Below are 16,411 nucleotides of genomic sequence, written 5' to 3' on the forward strand. Positions count from 1 at the left end.
CTCCCTTCTGTCTCAGACCTCTGCCCTCCTGCTCCCTTCTGTCTCAGACCTCTGCCCTCTTGCTCCCTTCTGTCTCAGACCTCTGCCCTCTTGCTCCCTTCTGTCTCAGACCTCTGCCCTCCTGCTCCCTTCTGTCTCAGACCTCTGCCCTCCTGCTCCCTTCTGTCTCAGTCCTCTGCCCTCCTGCTCCCTTCTGTCTCAGACCTCTGCCTTCCTGCTCCCTTCTGTCTCAGAGCTCTGCCCTCCTGCTCCCTTTTGTCTCAGAACTCTGCGCTTCGGCCATCTTCTAACTCAGACCTCTACCCGCCTGCTCTCTTCTGTCTCAGAACTCTGCGCTCCTCTTCCTTTCTGTCTCAGAACTCTTCACTCCTCTTCCCTTCTGTCTCAGAACTCTGCGCTCCTCTTCCCTTCTGTCTCAGAACTCTGCGCTCCTCTTCCCTTCTGTCTCAGAACTCTGCGCTCCTCTTCCCTTCTGTCTCAGAACTCTGCGCTCCTCTTCCCTTCTGTCTCAGAACTCTGCGCTCCTCTTCCCTTCTGTCTCAGAACTCTGCGCTCCTCTTCCCTTCTGTCTCTGACCTCTGCGCTCCTCTTCCCTTCTGTCTCTGACCTCTGCGCTCCTCTTCCCTTCTGTCTCTGACCTCTGCGCTCCTCTTCCCTTCTGTCTCTGACCTCTGCACTCCCTTCTGTCTCTGACCTCTGCCCTCCTGCTCCCTTCTGTCTCAGACCTCTGCCCTCCTGCTCCCTTCTGTCTCAGACCTCTGCCCTCCTGCTCCCTTCTGTCTCAGACCTCTGCCCTCCTGCTCCCTTCTGTCTCAGACCTCTGCCCTCCTGCTCCCTTCTGTCTCAGACCTCTGCCTTCCTGCTCCCTTCTGTCTCAGAGCTCTGCCCTCCTGCTCCCTTTTGTCTCAGAACTCTGCGCTTCGGCCATCTTCTAACTCAGACCTCTACCCGCCTGCTCTCTTCTGTCTCAGAACTCTGCGCTCCTCTTCCCTTCTGTCTCAGAACTCTGCGCTCCTCTTCCCTTCTGTCTCAGAACTCTGCGCTCCTCTTCCCTTCTGTCTCTGACCTCTGCGCTCCTCTTCCCTTCTGTCTCTGACCTCTGCGCTCCTCTTCCCTTCTGTCTCTGACCTCTGCGCTCCTCTTCCCTTCTGTCTCTGACCTCTGCGCTCCTCTTCCCTTCTGTCTCTGACCTCTGCGCTCCTCTTCCCTTCTGTCTCTGACCTCTGCACTCCCTTCTGTCTCTGAACTCTGCGCTCCTCTTCCCTTCTGTCTCAGAACTCTGCACTCCTCTTCCCTTCTGTCTCAGAACTCTGCACTCCTCTTCCCTTCTGTCTCAGAACTCTGCACTCCTCTTCCCTTCTGTCTCAGAACTCTGCGCTCCTCTTCCCTTCTGTCTCTGACCTCTGCGCTCCTCTTCCCTTCTGTCTCTGACCTCTGCACTCCCTTCTGTCTCAGAACTCTGCGCTCCTCTTCCCTTCTGTCTCAGAACTCTGCGCTCCTCTTCCCTTCTGTCTCAGAACTCTGCGCTCCTCTTCCCTTCTGTCTCAGAACTCTGCCCTCCTGCTCCCTTCTCTCTCAGAACTCTGCGTTCCTGCCATCTTCTAACTCAGAGCTCTGCCTTCCTGCTCCCTTCTGTCTCAGACCTCTGCCCTCCTGCTCTCTTCTGTCTCAGAGCTCTGCCTTCCTGCTCTCTTCTGTCTCAGAGCTCTGCCCTCCTGCTCCCTTCTGTTTCAGAACTCTGCCCTCCTGCTTCCTTCTGTCTCAGAGCTCTGCCCTCCTGCTCCCTTCTGTCTCAGACCTCTGCCCTCCTGCTCCCTTCTGTCTCAGACCTCTGCCCTCCTGCTCCCTTCTGTCTCAGACCTCTGCCCTCCTGCTCCCTTCTGTCTCAGACCTCTGCCCTCCTGCTCCCTTCTGTCTCAGAGATCTGCCTTCCTGCTCCCTTCTGTCTCAGACCTCTGCCCTCCTGCTCCCTTCTGTCTCAGAACTCTGCGCTTCGGCCATCTTCTAACTCAGACCTCTACCCGCCTGCTCTCTTCTGTCTCAGAACTCTGCGCTCCTCTTCCTTTCTGTCTCAGAACTCTTCACTCCTCTTCCCTTCTGTCTCAGAACTCTGCGCTCCTCTTCCCTTCTGTCTCAGAACTCTGCGCTCCTCTTCCCTTCTGTCTCAGAACTCTGCGCTCCTCTTCCCTTCTGTCTCAGAACTCTGCGCTCCTCTTCCCTTCTGTCTCAGAACTCTGCGCTCCTCTTCCCTTCTGTCTCAGAACTCTGCGCTCCTCTTCCCTTCTGTCTCAGAACTCTGCGCTCCTCTTCCCTTCTGTCTCAGAACTCTGCGCTCCTCTTCCCTTCTGTCTCAGAACTCTGCGCTCCTCTTCCCTTCTGTCTCAGAACTCTGCGCTCCTCTTCCCTTCTGTCTCAGAACTCTGCGCTCCTCTTCCCTTCTGTCTCAGAACTCTGCGCTCCTCTTCCCTTCTGTCTCAGAACTCTGCGCTCCTCTTCCCTTCTGTCTCAGAACTCTGCGCTCCTCTTCCCTTCTGTCTCAGAACTCTGCGCTCCTCTTCCCTTCTGTCTCAGAACTCTGCGCTCCTCTTCCCTTCTGTCTCAGAACTCTGCGCTCCTCTTCCCTTCTGTCTCAGAACTCTGCGCTCCTCTTCCCTTCTGTCTCAGAACTCTGCGCTCCTCTTCCCTTCTGTCTCAGAACTCTGCGCTCCTCTTCCCTTCTGTCTCAGAACTCTGCGCTCCTCTTCCCTTCTGTCTCAGAACTCTGCGCTCCTCTTCCCTTCTGTCTCAGAACTCTGCGCTCCTCTTCCCTTCTGTCTCTGACCTCTGCGCTCCTCTTCCCTTCTGTCTCTGACCTCTGCGCTCCTCTTCCCTTCTGTCTCTGACCTCTGCGCTCCTCTTCCCTTCTGTCTCTGACCTCTGCGCTCCTCTTCCCTTCTGTCTCTGACCTCTGCACTCCCTTCTGTCTCAGAACTCTGCGCTCCTCTTCCCTTCTGTCTCAGAACTCTGCGCTCCTCTTCCCTTCTGTCTCAGAACTCTGCGCTCCTCTTCCCTTCTGTCTCAGAACTCTGCCCTCCTGCTCCCTTCTCTCTCAGAACTCTGCGTTCCTGCCATCTTCTAACTCAGAGCTCTGCCTTCCTGCTCCCTTCTGTCTCAGACCTCTGCCCTCCTGCTCTCTTCTGTCTCAGAGCTCTGCCTTCCTGCTCTCTTCTGTCTCAGAGCTCTGCCCTCCTGCTCCCTTCTGTTTCAGAACTCTGCCCTCTTGCTCCCTTCTGTCTCAGAGCTCTGCCCTCCTGCTCCCTTCTGTCTTAGAGCTCTGCCCTCCTGCTCCCTTCTGTCTCAGACCTCTGCCCTCCTGCTCCCTTCTGTCTCAGACCTCTGCCCTCCTGCTCCCTTCTGTCTCAGACCTCTGCCCTCCTGCTCCCTTCTGTCTCAGAACTCTGCGCTTCGGCCATCTTCTAACTCAGACCTCTACCCGCCTGCTCTCTTCTGTCTCAGAACTCTGCGCTCCTCTTCCTTTCTGTCTCAGAACTCTTCACTCCTCTTCCCTTCTGTCTCAGAACTCTGCGCTCCTCTTCCCTTCTGTCTCAGAACTCTGCGCTCCTCTTCCCTTCTGTCTCAGAACTCTGCGCTCCTCTTCCCTTCTGTCTCAGAACTCTGCGCTCCTCTTCCCTTCTGTCTCAGAACTCTGCGCTCCTCTTCCCTTCTGTCTCAGAACTCTGCGCTCCTCTTCCCTTCTGTCTCAGAACTCTGCGCTCCTCTTCCCTTCTGTCTCAGAACTCTGCGCTCCTCTTCCCTTCTGTCTCAGAACTCTGCGCTCCTCTTCCCTTCTGTCTCAGAACTCTGCGCTCCTCTTCCCTTCTGTCTCAGAACTCTGCGCTCCTCTTCCCTTCTGTCTCAGAACTCTGCGCTCCTCTTCCCTTCTGTCTCAGAACTCTGCGCTCCTCTTCCCTTCTGTCTCAGAACTCTGCCCTCCTGCTCCCTTCTCTCTCAGAACTCTGCGCTCCTCTTCCCTTCTGTCTCTGACCTCTGCACTCCCTTCTGTCTCAGAACTCTGCGCTCCTCTTCCCTTCTGTCTCAGAACTCTGCGCTCCTCTTCCCTTCTGTCTCAGAACTCTGCGCTCCTCTTCCCTTCTGTCTCAGAACTCTGCGCTCCTCTTCCCTTCTGTCTCAGAACTCTGCGCTCCTCTTCCCTTCTGTCTCAGAACTCTGCGCTCCTCTTCCCTTCTGTCTCAGAACTCTGCGCTCCTCTTCCCTTCTGTCTCAGAACTCTGCGCTCCTCTTCCCTTCTGTCTCAGAACTCTGCGCTCCTCTTCCCTTCTGTCTCAGAACTCTGCGCTCCTCTTCCCTTCTGTCTCAGAACTCTGCGCTCCTCTTCCCTTCTGTCTCAGAACTCTGCGCTCCTCTTCCCTTCTGTCTCAGAACTCTGCGCTCCTCTTCCCTTCTGTCTCAGAACTCTGCGCTCCTCTTCCCTTCTGTCTCAGAACTCTGCGCTCCTCTTCCCTTCTGTCTCAGAACTCTGCGTTCCTGCCATCTTCTAACTCAGAGCTCTGCCTTCCTGCTCCCTTCTGTCTCAGACCTCTGCCCTCCTGCTCCCTTCTGTCTCAGACCTCTGCCCTCCTGCTCCCTTTTGTCTCAGACCTCTGCCCTCCTGCTCCCTTTTGTCTCAGACCTCTGCCCTCCTGCTCCCTTTTGTCTCAGACCTCTGCCCTCCTGCTCCCTTCTGTCTCAGAGCTCTGCCCTCCTGCTCCCTTCTGTCTCAGACCTTTGCCCTCCTGCTCCTATCTGTTTCAGAACTCTGCCCTCCTTCTCCCTTTTGTCTTAATCTTCGATCCCTCTCTGACATGTACTTCTTTCAGCAGAGCGAGAAAAGGAGACCCCATCCGAACCTCGCTCAGGAGTTAAACCTGCACAACGGGAAAGTGTGAGAGCCAAACACAAGCGCAGGGGCCGCTTCCATCTAGATAGCGAAGGGGAGGAAGCTTCTGAGGAGTCTGCATCAGATAAGGTGAGGCCAGCACAAAACTTGCTGCAGAACAGATAATATGGCTACAGATGCATATGAAACAACCAGTATTTTTTATATTTAAATCCTAATCTTATATTAATTTACTGCCTATATATGATGGGTGAACCAGCTGTGGAGAGTACTGAACAGTTAAAGTGTACCTGAGATGAAAGAGTGCAAGCATTTTTATACATACCTGGGGCTTCCTCAAGCCCTTTCCAACACAGATCGCTCCCTCACCGCCATCCTCCGCCTCCTGGATGATCCAATAAATGCATCTTTATCTTCCGCCGGTTGGCGCAGTCAGGCTGTGCTCGATCCCATCCCCCCCCCCCCCCCCCCCCCCCCCACCTGCGCAGTACGCCCCAACTGGCCGAAGATAATTGCATTTATGCGTCCTAGGGTCAGTCAAATGGGCTCTCAGCCACTGTCATACCAACTATATGTACCGTATACTCCAGCGTATAACACGACCCCCCCAACTTTTCCAGTTAAAATATAGAGTTTGGCATATACTCGCCGTATAAGACTACCCCCCTCTTTCAACGCACACCAAATAAAAATGAACCATTACAGCCCGCTGGGATTTTTCACCTTATGCATCAGAGCAATTTTCACCTCCCATTCATTCGCTAATAACTTTATCACTACTTATCACAATTTATTGATCTATATCTTGTTTTTCTCCCCACTAATTAGGCTTTCTTTGGGTGGTACATTTTGCTAAGAATTATTTATTTATAAATGCATTTTAACAGGATTAATAAGAAAAAAAATGGAAAAAAATTCATTATTTTTCAGTTTTCGGCCATTATAGCTTTAAAATAATCCACGCTACCAAAATTAAAACCTATGTATTTTATTTGCCCGTTTGTCTCGGTTATTATACCATTTAAATTTTGTCCCTATCACAATGTATGGCACCAATATTTTATTTGGAAATAAAGGTGCATTTTTTCCATTTTGCGTCCATCACTATTTACAAGCTTATCATTTAAAGAAAACCTGAACTGAAAATTAAAAGTCAAAATAAGCATACACAAGTCATACTTACCTTCCATGAAGTCTACTCCTCAGTGTCTTTCTCCTCTCCCGTGTCCCGTTTGTTCACTGTGATCAAGGGAATTTTCCGTCCTCCATTTTGAAAATGGCCATTACCCATAACCGCTTTCTGGCCAGCACACTGTTAAACTGTAACATCGCCCACTTGAGCCATGGGGAAACATGGACATTACCTGGTACATCAGTTTTCCTCTCAGCTATAACTGACAGCAACTGATGTTTTACTGACAGCAACTGATATATTTCAGATCTGACAAAATATTGTCAGAACTGTAAGGGATTATTGTCAGAAAAAAAATGGTGAGCTTCTGAGAGGAACTGATGGCAAGGTAACTATGTAATGTTCATTTGAAGTTACCTCGTGTTTATTTTAAATATTTTTACTCAGTACAGGTTCTCTTTAAAAAAATGTTTGTAGTATACCCCCTTCAAATGCATATTTAAAAAGTTCAGACCCTCAGGTAACTATTTGTCTTTTTTTTTTTTTTCCATTAAAAAATTTATTTGTTTAATATTTTGGTGTGGGACATAAACAGTTATTTTTTACATTACAATTTACACATATAAAAACATTATGTAGATGTAGTTTTACTATTTGGCCACAAGATGGCCACCTTCATTTTTGTTTTCCCTCCTTGTACTTCTCGCTAAGCGGAAGTACAAGGGGGATGCAAAATTTTTCCGGGCAGAACAACTGAAGCCTCTTGTGAGAGCGCTTCGGTTTTTCTGCGGGGGACAGGGATCGGTGATCGGGAACCATGTTCCCGTTCACTGATCCCAGGGCTACCGGGGGACACCACGGGGGCGCGCCTGCGATCGTGCGCGGGAGCGCAGCAGAGCAGCCGCCCGGACGTGCGGGCGGCAGAAATGGTTAAAAAAAAATCATATACTGATGCTATGTATGAACAGATACTGGTGCTGTACTGTATGTGGTACCCAGTATATACAAGCATATAGGCAAATGGCTGGTTGGATTGGTCAACTCTCCCTCTCCCTAAGTGGATTGGTCAGCTCTCCTTGTCTCCCTGTTTATCAGAGCGATATGGAAGAATAGATTGCGCATTGCCCATAAAACACGCTTCTTTCACCCTTCTGGCCCCGCCCTTGTATTTTATTTACCTCGTTTTCTGTCTCTCAGATCTCGCACATGTGCGCCTGCACTGCTTTACTACAGTCCTCAGCAGCAAGATCTGAGCGGCGGTAACAGGATAGGGCGTATCACCCGGCATCAATGACACCCGGCGTATAAGATGGCCCTTGACTTTTCAGAAGAATTTCAAGGGTTAAAAAGTAATCTATAACGCCAGAATATACAGTATTTGTAGTATCCCAGATATCCCCAATGAAATAACTTGTCTTAGACTGGAACATTTTTACATGAAAATGTATTTTTATACAAAGAATATACAAAAATTACATAGAGCAAGACATTCGAATAACAAAAAAATTCTTGAAAACATAGTTATTGATTTATAAAGTCAACATATTCCGTGGCGCTGTACAAAGAAAGAAACATACATAGGGGTACATAATAATACAGGTAATAGTGTACTCTAATATACAAAATACACAATTGGTAATTACAGTGACAAAGGGAGCATAATGAAACGCATAACACATTCTAAGACACAAAAGGGGGAGAGAGCCCTGCCCATGCGAGCTTACAATATAAAGCATACATGTCAAACTCTGGCCCTTGGGCCAAATCTAGCCCTCAGAGCCATTACATTTGGCACCCAAGTGGTTTCCTCACTTAGCATTATGTTTGGTCCACTGTAGACCAATAGGGAAACTATATATTGAGGGTGAAGCCCTAGAACACCAAGGAAGCCATATGGGGGAGATAGGGGAAAGCACTTACCAGGGAACTGTGTAGGGGAAGGGAGGAGGCCACTAGACACCAGGGAACTGGGGAGGGTGGGGGCCTCTAGACACCAGGGAACTCTATAGGGGAGGGAGGGGGCCACTAGACAACAGGGAACTGTGTAGGGGAAGGTGGGGGCCACTAGACACCAGGGAACTGTATGGGGGAGGTAGAGGGAAAGCACTAGACACCAGGGAACTGTATAGGGGATGGAGGACCAATAGACACCAGGAAACTTTATTAGGGAGGAAGGTAGCCAGTGAAGACATTGAGGATGGCCCGCAACTCGGCCCCATTGTTCAGTTTCGTCCCACTTTGTATTTGAGTTTGACACCCCTAATCTAAAGGAATGGGGGTGATACAAGAGGTGGGGTATTATACAATATTCATACCGAGAGGCAGTGTGTTTTTAGGATTTCTAGTAGGAGTGCAACTTGGCCTAAGGTAGAATGTATGCTTGTCGGAAAAAGTACATTTTGATTGAGTGTTCAAAGATATCAAAGGTTGAAAAGTGGTGGATGTGTTGTGGAAGGGCATTCCAGAGGAGGGGTGAAGCATGTGAGAAATCCTGTATACGTGAATGTGAGGAGGTGATTCTAGAGGACAATAGGTCATGTGCCGATCTGAGATTGCGGTTGGGTTGGTATCTGGAAACTAGTGTGGAGATGTATGGGGGAGAGAGATTGTGGAGAGCTTTGTAGGTTAGGGTTAGGTGTTTGTACTGGATCCTCTGGTTATTGGCAGCCAATGAAGAGCTTGACAGAGAGGGGCAGCAGAGGAAGTTCAGTACAGATTGGAGCAGTGCCAGTCTACTAGGAACTGGGTAATCAATCAAGTGAGCTGCGCACTATAGCGTGTCTGCTGCAGCCACAGGGGCAGTTCGTAAATTGTTGGATACTTAAAGTGGATCCGAGGTGAAAAACTAATTATAACCAACAACTTGTCTATATATCTTACCTAAAGTTTAGGTAGTTTACACAGCAAATCTAGCTGCAAACAGCTTCAACAGTATATGATTATTTATTCCTGTGATACAATGAGAGCAGCCATGTTCTGTTTGTCACATTACACACAGGCAGGCTGATCTGTATCTCCAGCCCTCAGCCTGTGAAAACTTCACTCCCCTCTCCTCCCTTGTCCCCTCACATCCTCCCTCCTCCCCTCTGCCTCTGAAATCTCTGGCTAATAACCTCCTCCTCCTCCTGCCCAGAGTGAGCTCTCATAAGCCCTTGCTACTAAGGTTCAGAGTGCCAAGGCACTCTTGAGAAGCTGTGGGCGTGGCTTATTTAGTTTATAGGGAATTAGAGTATTAAAAAAAAAAAGTATTTGGCTTGAGGAATGCCCTATAAACGATATGAAAGGAACACAAATATGCAATGTGTAAAAGTTTATCTCGGATCCACTTTAAGGCTTCTTTCACAATGGGACCTTGCGTTTGATGCGACGTTAAAGTCGCACAACGTGCCCCTAACGCAGTGCATGCAGGTTTTGAAATTGGACGTTATTTTGCACTATTATGAGTCTCTTGGTGCGCCGTTTTCGTTGCATACTGATGGAACGAAAACAGCGCATGCGTTACATTTAAAAAATAAAAAAACATTACTGAGCATGTGCAACACACATAACGCAACAAATGTATTGCTAAACGCACAGCATGCCGCACTTTCTAAATATTGCTACACATTACACACAACGCAATGTGTGCACTGTGAATGTCGCACAGACTTTAGTATTGCTGTGCGTTAGTCTGCATTATAATTTTTTTATAATGTGCGACCCACTGTAAAAAAAGGCTTTAAAGGGAAGGTTCAGGGACTGTAAAAACATAAAAAAGAATCCAAATCCACTTACCTGGGGCTTCCTCCAGCCCATGGCAGGCAGGTAGTGCCCTCGGCACCGCTCCGCAGGCTCCCGGTGGTCTCCGGTGGCGCGCCTGACCTGGCCGGCTGCCAGGGCGGGCTTCTTCTGCACTCCAATCTGCATCTCACTGGTGCGCGCTGACGTCATCGGACGTCCTCCGGGCTGTACTGCGCAGGCTCAGTAGTTTCTCTCTCTCTCTCTCTCTCTCTCTCTCTCTCTCTCTCTCTCTCTCTCTCTCTCTCTCTCTCTCTCTCTCTCTCTCTCCCTCCCCCCCCCCCTCTCTCTCTCTCTCTCTCTCTCTCTCTCCCTCCCCCCCCCCTCTCTCTCTCTCTCTCTCTCTCTCTCCCTCCCCCCCCCTCTCTCTCTCTCTCTCTCTCCCTCCCCCCCCTCTCTCTCTCTCTCTCTCTCTCTCCCCCCCCCCCCCCTCTTTTTTTTTTTTGTTCTCTTTTTATTCGTTCTTTCTTTTCACCCTGAAGGGCTTCGGTAAGCGTGCTATACAAGGTATGTACAGTGCAACATATATTATATACACATAAGCCCCCCCCCACCAAATAAAAAAATCCTATCGACTGCCACACTGGAAAGCAATCCAGACCTGGATGTCCACCTTTGCAGTTAACAAAATGTCTGGCAGGGCTGCCCATGCTTCCATTCAACTCTTTGTGTGTTAAAATGCTTTTTCTTCTCTCTCTCTCAAACATTCAGGATGAAGATGAGGATGACGATGATGAAATAAGCACGAAGGATGATGATTCGGAAGGTGAGGCGGTAACAATGCATGCGCTGCGTCTGTACATTGGCGTGTGTACACACGTCATGTGTGTATGCAGCCTCGGGGAATAGATGGCGCACAGTCATGCTCTTGTTTGTGAAATATTGGCCCTTTGTATTTTTTGAAAAGGATGGAGAAATCTTTTTCATTCATAGTTAGCTGTTGGGCAAAGCCATTTATTACCATGCACATGTTTTGTTTTTTGTAGGCCGTGTTCCTAATTGCTGTTGGGTTCCCTGTGACAACAGAATCGCATCAGATTAGGACACTGTGCCGCATGTTATACTCGCATGCGTCGGGTACAGTGAAGCTTACAGTCTAGAAAATATATGCTTCACTTAGGGCCTGTTCACACTACAGGATAAAAAACTGATCCATGTAAATGGATCAGTTTTTAAAAAGGCATCAGGTTTTCATCCGTGACCCTCCTTTCCATTGGAGTGCAGTCAATGCGACGGATGTGCTGATTCGGAAAAAAAACACTCTGACCCCAAACTTGCGTTTCGAACCGCAACTGTGTTTGCATTGTTGTTATAGAGAGACATCACCCCACATTTTGCCAAATACTAGCATATTATCTTGCAAGCGAGCCGTAAGATGTTCATGTACTGTGAAAATCTTACATAAATAAAAGTACCAGGCTGTTGTCTTCTAGCCCCCTCTGACATTTTTGCCGCTTCCCACTGCTTTCTTGGTGAAAAAAAAATCACAGTTTTATTCATTGTTTTTGTAAACAATGAAGATGGCTGCCAAACCGGAAATACATCATCAGAACAGGTGTCCATTTGCAGTGGCTCCTCTCAAGCCTGACTTGACTGCTGGAATGTTACTCCCACTTAGCTGCCTGTCTGGGCTCTGCACTGATCGCTCTGCACTCACAGCTGTTTGATTTCTCACAGCTCCAGACATGCTGGCTGTGAGCAGAGACCTTGCCTGTGACTCCTACACACAGCACACACACACACAGCCTGGAGGGGGCGTGCATAACTTGTCCCTGTCACAGCAGAGGCAGTGCATTCCTCCCTGCGTCGACAAAGCTTGACAAAGAAAAGAAGATTAGATATATTAGAGAGACAGTGCAACTAGAAAAGGCTGCAGTAATCCAGACCAGATTAGAACAGGTATAGTAATTTATAGGATAGAAGAAATAAGGCTGAACATTTTGTTACAGAGTCTCTTTAAAGTGATCTCTGCAGTGAATTAATTAAATACTTATCTTCCCCTGAAGGTGCCCAAACGCGCATAAATATTCCATTCACTGCAGATTAGGTTCAACTGCTGGGAGTCGATTCCCCAAAATGTCAGGTTAATCGATTGATACTTTCGATGGATATTGGGTAAAAATCTGAATTCAGGCAGGACAGAAAATCTAGGTCCATCAGAGGTGGGTTAGGATCAGCGGCCGATCGATAGGCCAATAGTGTTACACTGCATCAAACAGTGCAACTCTGCAGTTCAATGTCCAAGGGAAAAAAATAAAATCAAGATTTGCTTAGGGCTCTTTCACATCTGATCCGGTTTTCTGCGGTTTAAAGCAAAGTCAATACTTTGCATTAAAGCGGATCCGAGATGAAAAACTAACTATAACAAGTAACTTGTCTATATATCTTATCTAAAGTTTAGACAATAGAGCTAAAGCTTCAACAATAGATGATTATTTCCTCCTGTGATACAATGAGAGCAGCCATATTGTACTTGTGATCATAACACGCAGGCAAGCTGCTCTGCATCTCCACCCCTCAGCCTGGGAAAACTTCACTCCCCCTCTCCTCCCCTCTGCTTCTGAAATCTCTGTTTAGTAACACCTCCCCCTCCTCCTGCCCAGACTGAGCTCCCATAAGCCCTTGCTACTGTCTGAAAATGCCAAGGCACTGTGAAAAGCTGTGGGTGGGGCTTGTTTAGTTTATAGGGAATTAGAGTATGAAAACAAAAAAGTATTGAGCTTGAGGAATGCCCTATAAACTATATGAAAGGAACACAATTATGCAATAAGTAAAAGTTTATCTTGGATCCACTTTAACCAAGGTAAAATGAAAGTCCATAGACTTACATTTTACCTTTCACATGCGTTGCGGTTCAACGCATCCGGGAGCATTTCATCGTCCGGAGCCGGCGTTTTCCCATCTGGCAAATAACTACCGCCGCTGATTGCTTCGCACCGAAACATCCTGATGACACACCGCAGGCCATAACACGTGCAGGAGAACGGCTCCTGCACGCTTTGTCAGCTGTGAAAGAAGCCTTACCCTGGGCTTCCTCCAACTGCTGGCAGCCGATACGTCCCTCGCTGCAGCTGTCCCAGGGTACCCTCCGTTGCAGATGCCGACCTCGCCAGGTCAGCATCTCCTGCGCAAGCTCGTTTACGTTCGTGCTCACGTGGCCTGGTGCGTTCTTCGCGAGCTCGTTTATGTTCGTGCTCACGTTGCCTGGAACTCTGCGCAGGCCCAGAACTACTGCGCCTGCTCAGGACGCTCCCAGCACCTGGACCGCGAGCGGCGCGGCTGGCCAAGCCCAGAAGATTCTGAACTTGTAGTAGATCTAGATTTTTTTTTTTTGTTCCTTTTTTTTTAAATAGAATCCCTGCTAGAATCTATTGAAAATAGACGTGCTGTGTGTGGTAGGAAACCATTCAGAAAGGAATTGATTGTTTTGTTAATCTATGTGTTCCCTGCTTACCTACAGGGGTCTGCTCCCTACCTGCACCTGCATGCGCTCTGCTATCTTCTGTATCCAGAATCACAGCTGCAGCAGTGTGACCATTCCGCCACAGTAGGGAGATGTACTGAAATTTAAGGACTACATCACCCAGCATGCATTGCACTGGCCGGTGAAGTGCGACACAGCTGTAGATATTTTCCCAGGCAAGATCTGAGCCCAGTGCTGCAAGGCGAGAGTTCTAGCCATTTTATATGCCTTAATTATTGAAAAATCAGTCCATCTTCCTGTGGCCTGTTGCGCCTGTTCTGTTTCAGATGTGCAAAACTTCGGCAATCATTTTGCTTCACAAATTGCAGCCTTGGCAGAGGGAGAAAGTCAGACCATTAGGCAGCAAAAATAGAGCGATGGCGCCACCTTGAGGACAGTCCGAATATGGAAGCATTAGTGTTTTATAAATTTAGTGATTTTTGACCTATTTTGCTTGTTTACTGAATAGTTGGGCGGTTAAATCGAAGGACACGCTTTACATCTTCCTTGCGCAAATGTTGGTTATCATCTCAGGTAAAAAATAATGGAATGTGCTAGCGTTTGTATAGCCCCTTTTTCTCTGGTCAGACTCAAAGCACTTGAGAGCTGCAGCCACTAGGGGCGCGCTCAATAGGCCACCCTGCTACATTGGGGAGTGTTGCACAAGGACTCCTTGCTGAACAGGTAACTGGCTGGGGCCAGGATTCAAACCCTGATCTTCTGTTTCAAAAGTGGTGTCTTTAAAGGGAACCTAAACTGAGAGGGATATGGATGTTTCCTTTTAAACAATACCCATTGCCTGGCTGCCTGCTGATTTATTTGGCTGCAGTAGTGGCTGAATCACACCCCTGAAACAAGCATGCAGCTAATCCAGTCTGACTTCAGTCAGAGCACCTGATCTGCATGCTTGTTGAGGGGCTGTGGCTGAAAGTATTAGTCACAGGATCAGCAGGGGAGTCAGGTAACTGGTATTTAAAAGGAAAAATCCATATTCTCAGTTTAGGTTCCCTTTAAAGAGTACCTGTAATCTTAAAAGGGAACCTAAAGCAAGAGGTATGTGGAGGCTGCCATATTTATTTCCTTTTAGACAATGCAGATTGCCTGGTTATCCTGCGGATCCTCTGCCTCTAATACTTTTAGCCATAGACCCCGAACAAGCATGCAGCAGATCAGGTGCTCTGACTGAAGTCTGACTGGATTAGCAGCATGCTTGTTTCTGGTGTGATTCAGACACTACTGCAGTCAGAGAACAGCAGGACTGCCAGGCAACTGGTATTGTTTAACTGGAAATAAATATGGAAGCCTTGCTTTAGGTTCCCTTTAAAAAAACGAAAACAAAAGTTAGATACTTACCTTACTAGGGAACCCTCTGGATGGTGCAGATGCTTCCTTAGTCTCCTTACACCCCTCCTGCGCTGCGCTGGGACCTTCCAAACAATTAGAGTTGAAGATTGCTTATGGTCTCACCTCCCTCCATGTGTGAACATGGCCACACTGCACAGAGGCTCCAGTGGGTTTACACCTGCACAGGCTCCATGCCACACTGCACAGGCTCCATGCCACACTGCACAGGCTCCATGCCACACTGCACAGGCTCCAGTGGGTTTACACCTGCACAGTAGAACAAAGCTGCTCGTGCATAGAGAAAAAAAGCCATCTATGTGCTACTACGCTGGTACTTTGCACCTGTGCAGTGTGGTCATGTTCATACATGGGAGGTGCTAGGAGTTCTTGGGCAAGACTCCCTTACACTGCAGCATGGCCTGTGGGGGGCAACCTTCATGGCTGCAACGCTCGAGTTCTTTGAGCCCGACAGGAGAGAAGCGATATACAAATGTTGCAAATCAAACATGTGTACAGGGAACTTGATATCCTTTGAGGATCACCAGTGATCGTTTGGCGGATCATCTACGGTCAACTTGTTTGTAGCTTTGGCAGCGAAGCGACTCCCACCTATCCTTAGTCTTCGTAGAACAGGCTGCTCTGCAGAGAGCCCAGCAGTGTCTGTACAGTGATTGTGACTTGAACAGGTCATGAACAGTCGTTTTGGCGACAGATATAAAGTGTGTATGCTGAGTGCTGATAAAGTGTATTGCTGATCTTTGTCTGTCTGTGATGTATATGTGTGTATGTAGATATATAATATCTCGTTATTTTCTCTTTTCCCCCCTGATATTTGCTCAGATGAGACACCCCTGGCGAAACTCTCCAACAAGATTGTGTCTGACGACAGTGACAGCTCTAGTGACGAGGACAGCAGCTCCTCATCCTCTTCCTCTTCTTCTTCATCATCATCATCCTCGTCTTCATCCTCCTCCTCGTCTTCCTCGTCCCCAGCCTCCTCTGACGATGAAGAAGATCAGGAGGAGCCTCCAGAGACCCCCATCATCCCTGAACCATTCAGACCCCCCAGCCCTCCACCACTCCCTCCGGAACCAGAGCCAGAGCCCGTCCTGGAGAAGGAGGTGACCCCAGGTGAGTCTTTCTCTAACCTTCATCGCAAAAATAAACCAAAAAGTCAAACATCCATAATTGTGGTACAAATACTGATCCACTGTAACAGCAAGCAGTAAAGTAGACACACGCACACTTCCCCAAAATTAAGAGTTTCTTATATTAATATTTCCTGTAATAGATATGCTAGGGCTCATTTTCGGGGATATCTTATATTCTGAGGGGTACAGAAAATGGGACGCTATTTTAATGTGTGGGGAGGTGTGCCGTCTCTTACCGCTCTGCCCTAGTGGCTGCATCCCCCTCTGTTCGCCTGTAAACGGCTCCAGTATTCTAAGATAGTCGGCGCCCTTTGACCCGGGGTCAGTGTGATGTCAGGACAGCTGGCAGCCACTCACTAACATCCAGGCAGCTCTCCTCGCTGATGCTGCCTGCTGGGAGAGCAGGGGAAGAGCTCATCATGGGCACAGGAACTTCTCATAGAGGCCCTCCGATATGCTGCAGGAAGTAGCTGGCTGTGTCCGACCTCTTATGTAACCTCTCGGAGCAGCAGCTCATCCAATCCCGGCACCCCGAGCTCCACACGATCTCCTCCCACAGACATAGCATACGCCACAGCTTTTCCTGGGACTGCCAGAGACAACAAGGCAGGACCAGCACCCTCTACTGCTTGAGATAGTCATTACAGGGATTCTAAGATGATAGTAAG

The 16,411-nt window shown here is 48.6% G+C and overlaps 1 protein-coding gene across 2 annotated transcripts in view; it reads left to right on the forward strand.

The window, feature by feature from the left end:
- The window catches only part of SETD1A (SET domain containing 1A, histone lysine methyltransferase), a 100,137-nt gene that overhangs the window by 61,319 nt on the left and 22,407 nt on the right, over positions 1–16,411 (forward strand). For both annotated transcript variants that reach the window (XM_068243923.1, XM_068243922.1), the window contains exons 11-13: positions 4,860–5,005; positions 10,497–10,551; positions 15,433–15,723. In XM_068243923.1, coding sequence (XP_068100024.1) covers positions 4,860–5,005; positions 10,497–10,551; positions 15,433–15,723 — 492 coding nt within the window. The remainder of the gene's footprint in view (positions 1–4,859; positions 5,006–10,496; positions 10,552–15,432; positions 15,724–16,411) is intronic.

The sequence above is a fragment of the Hyperolius riggenbachi genome, chromosome 7 (genome assembly GCF_040937935.1).
Source record: "Hyperolius riggenbachi isolate aHypRig1 chromosome 7, aHypRig1.pri, whole genome shotgun sequence".
NCBI classification, from domain to species: domain Eukaryota; kingdom Metazoa; phylum Chordata; class Amphibia; order Anura; family Hyperoliidae; genus Hyperolius; species Hyperolius riggenbachi.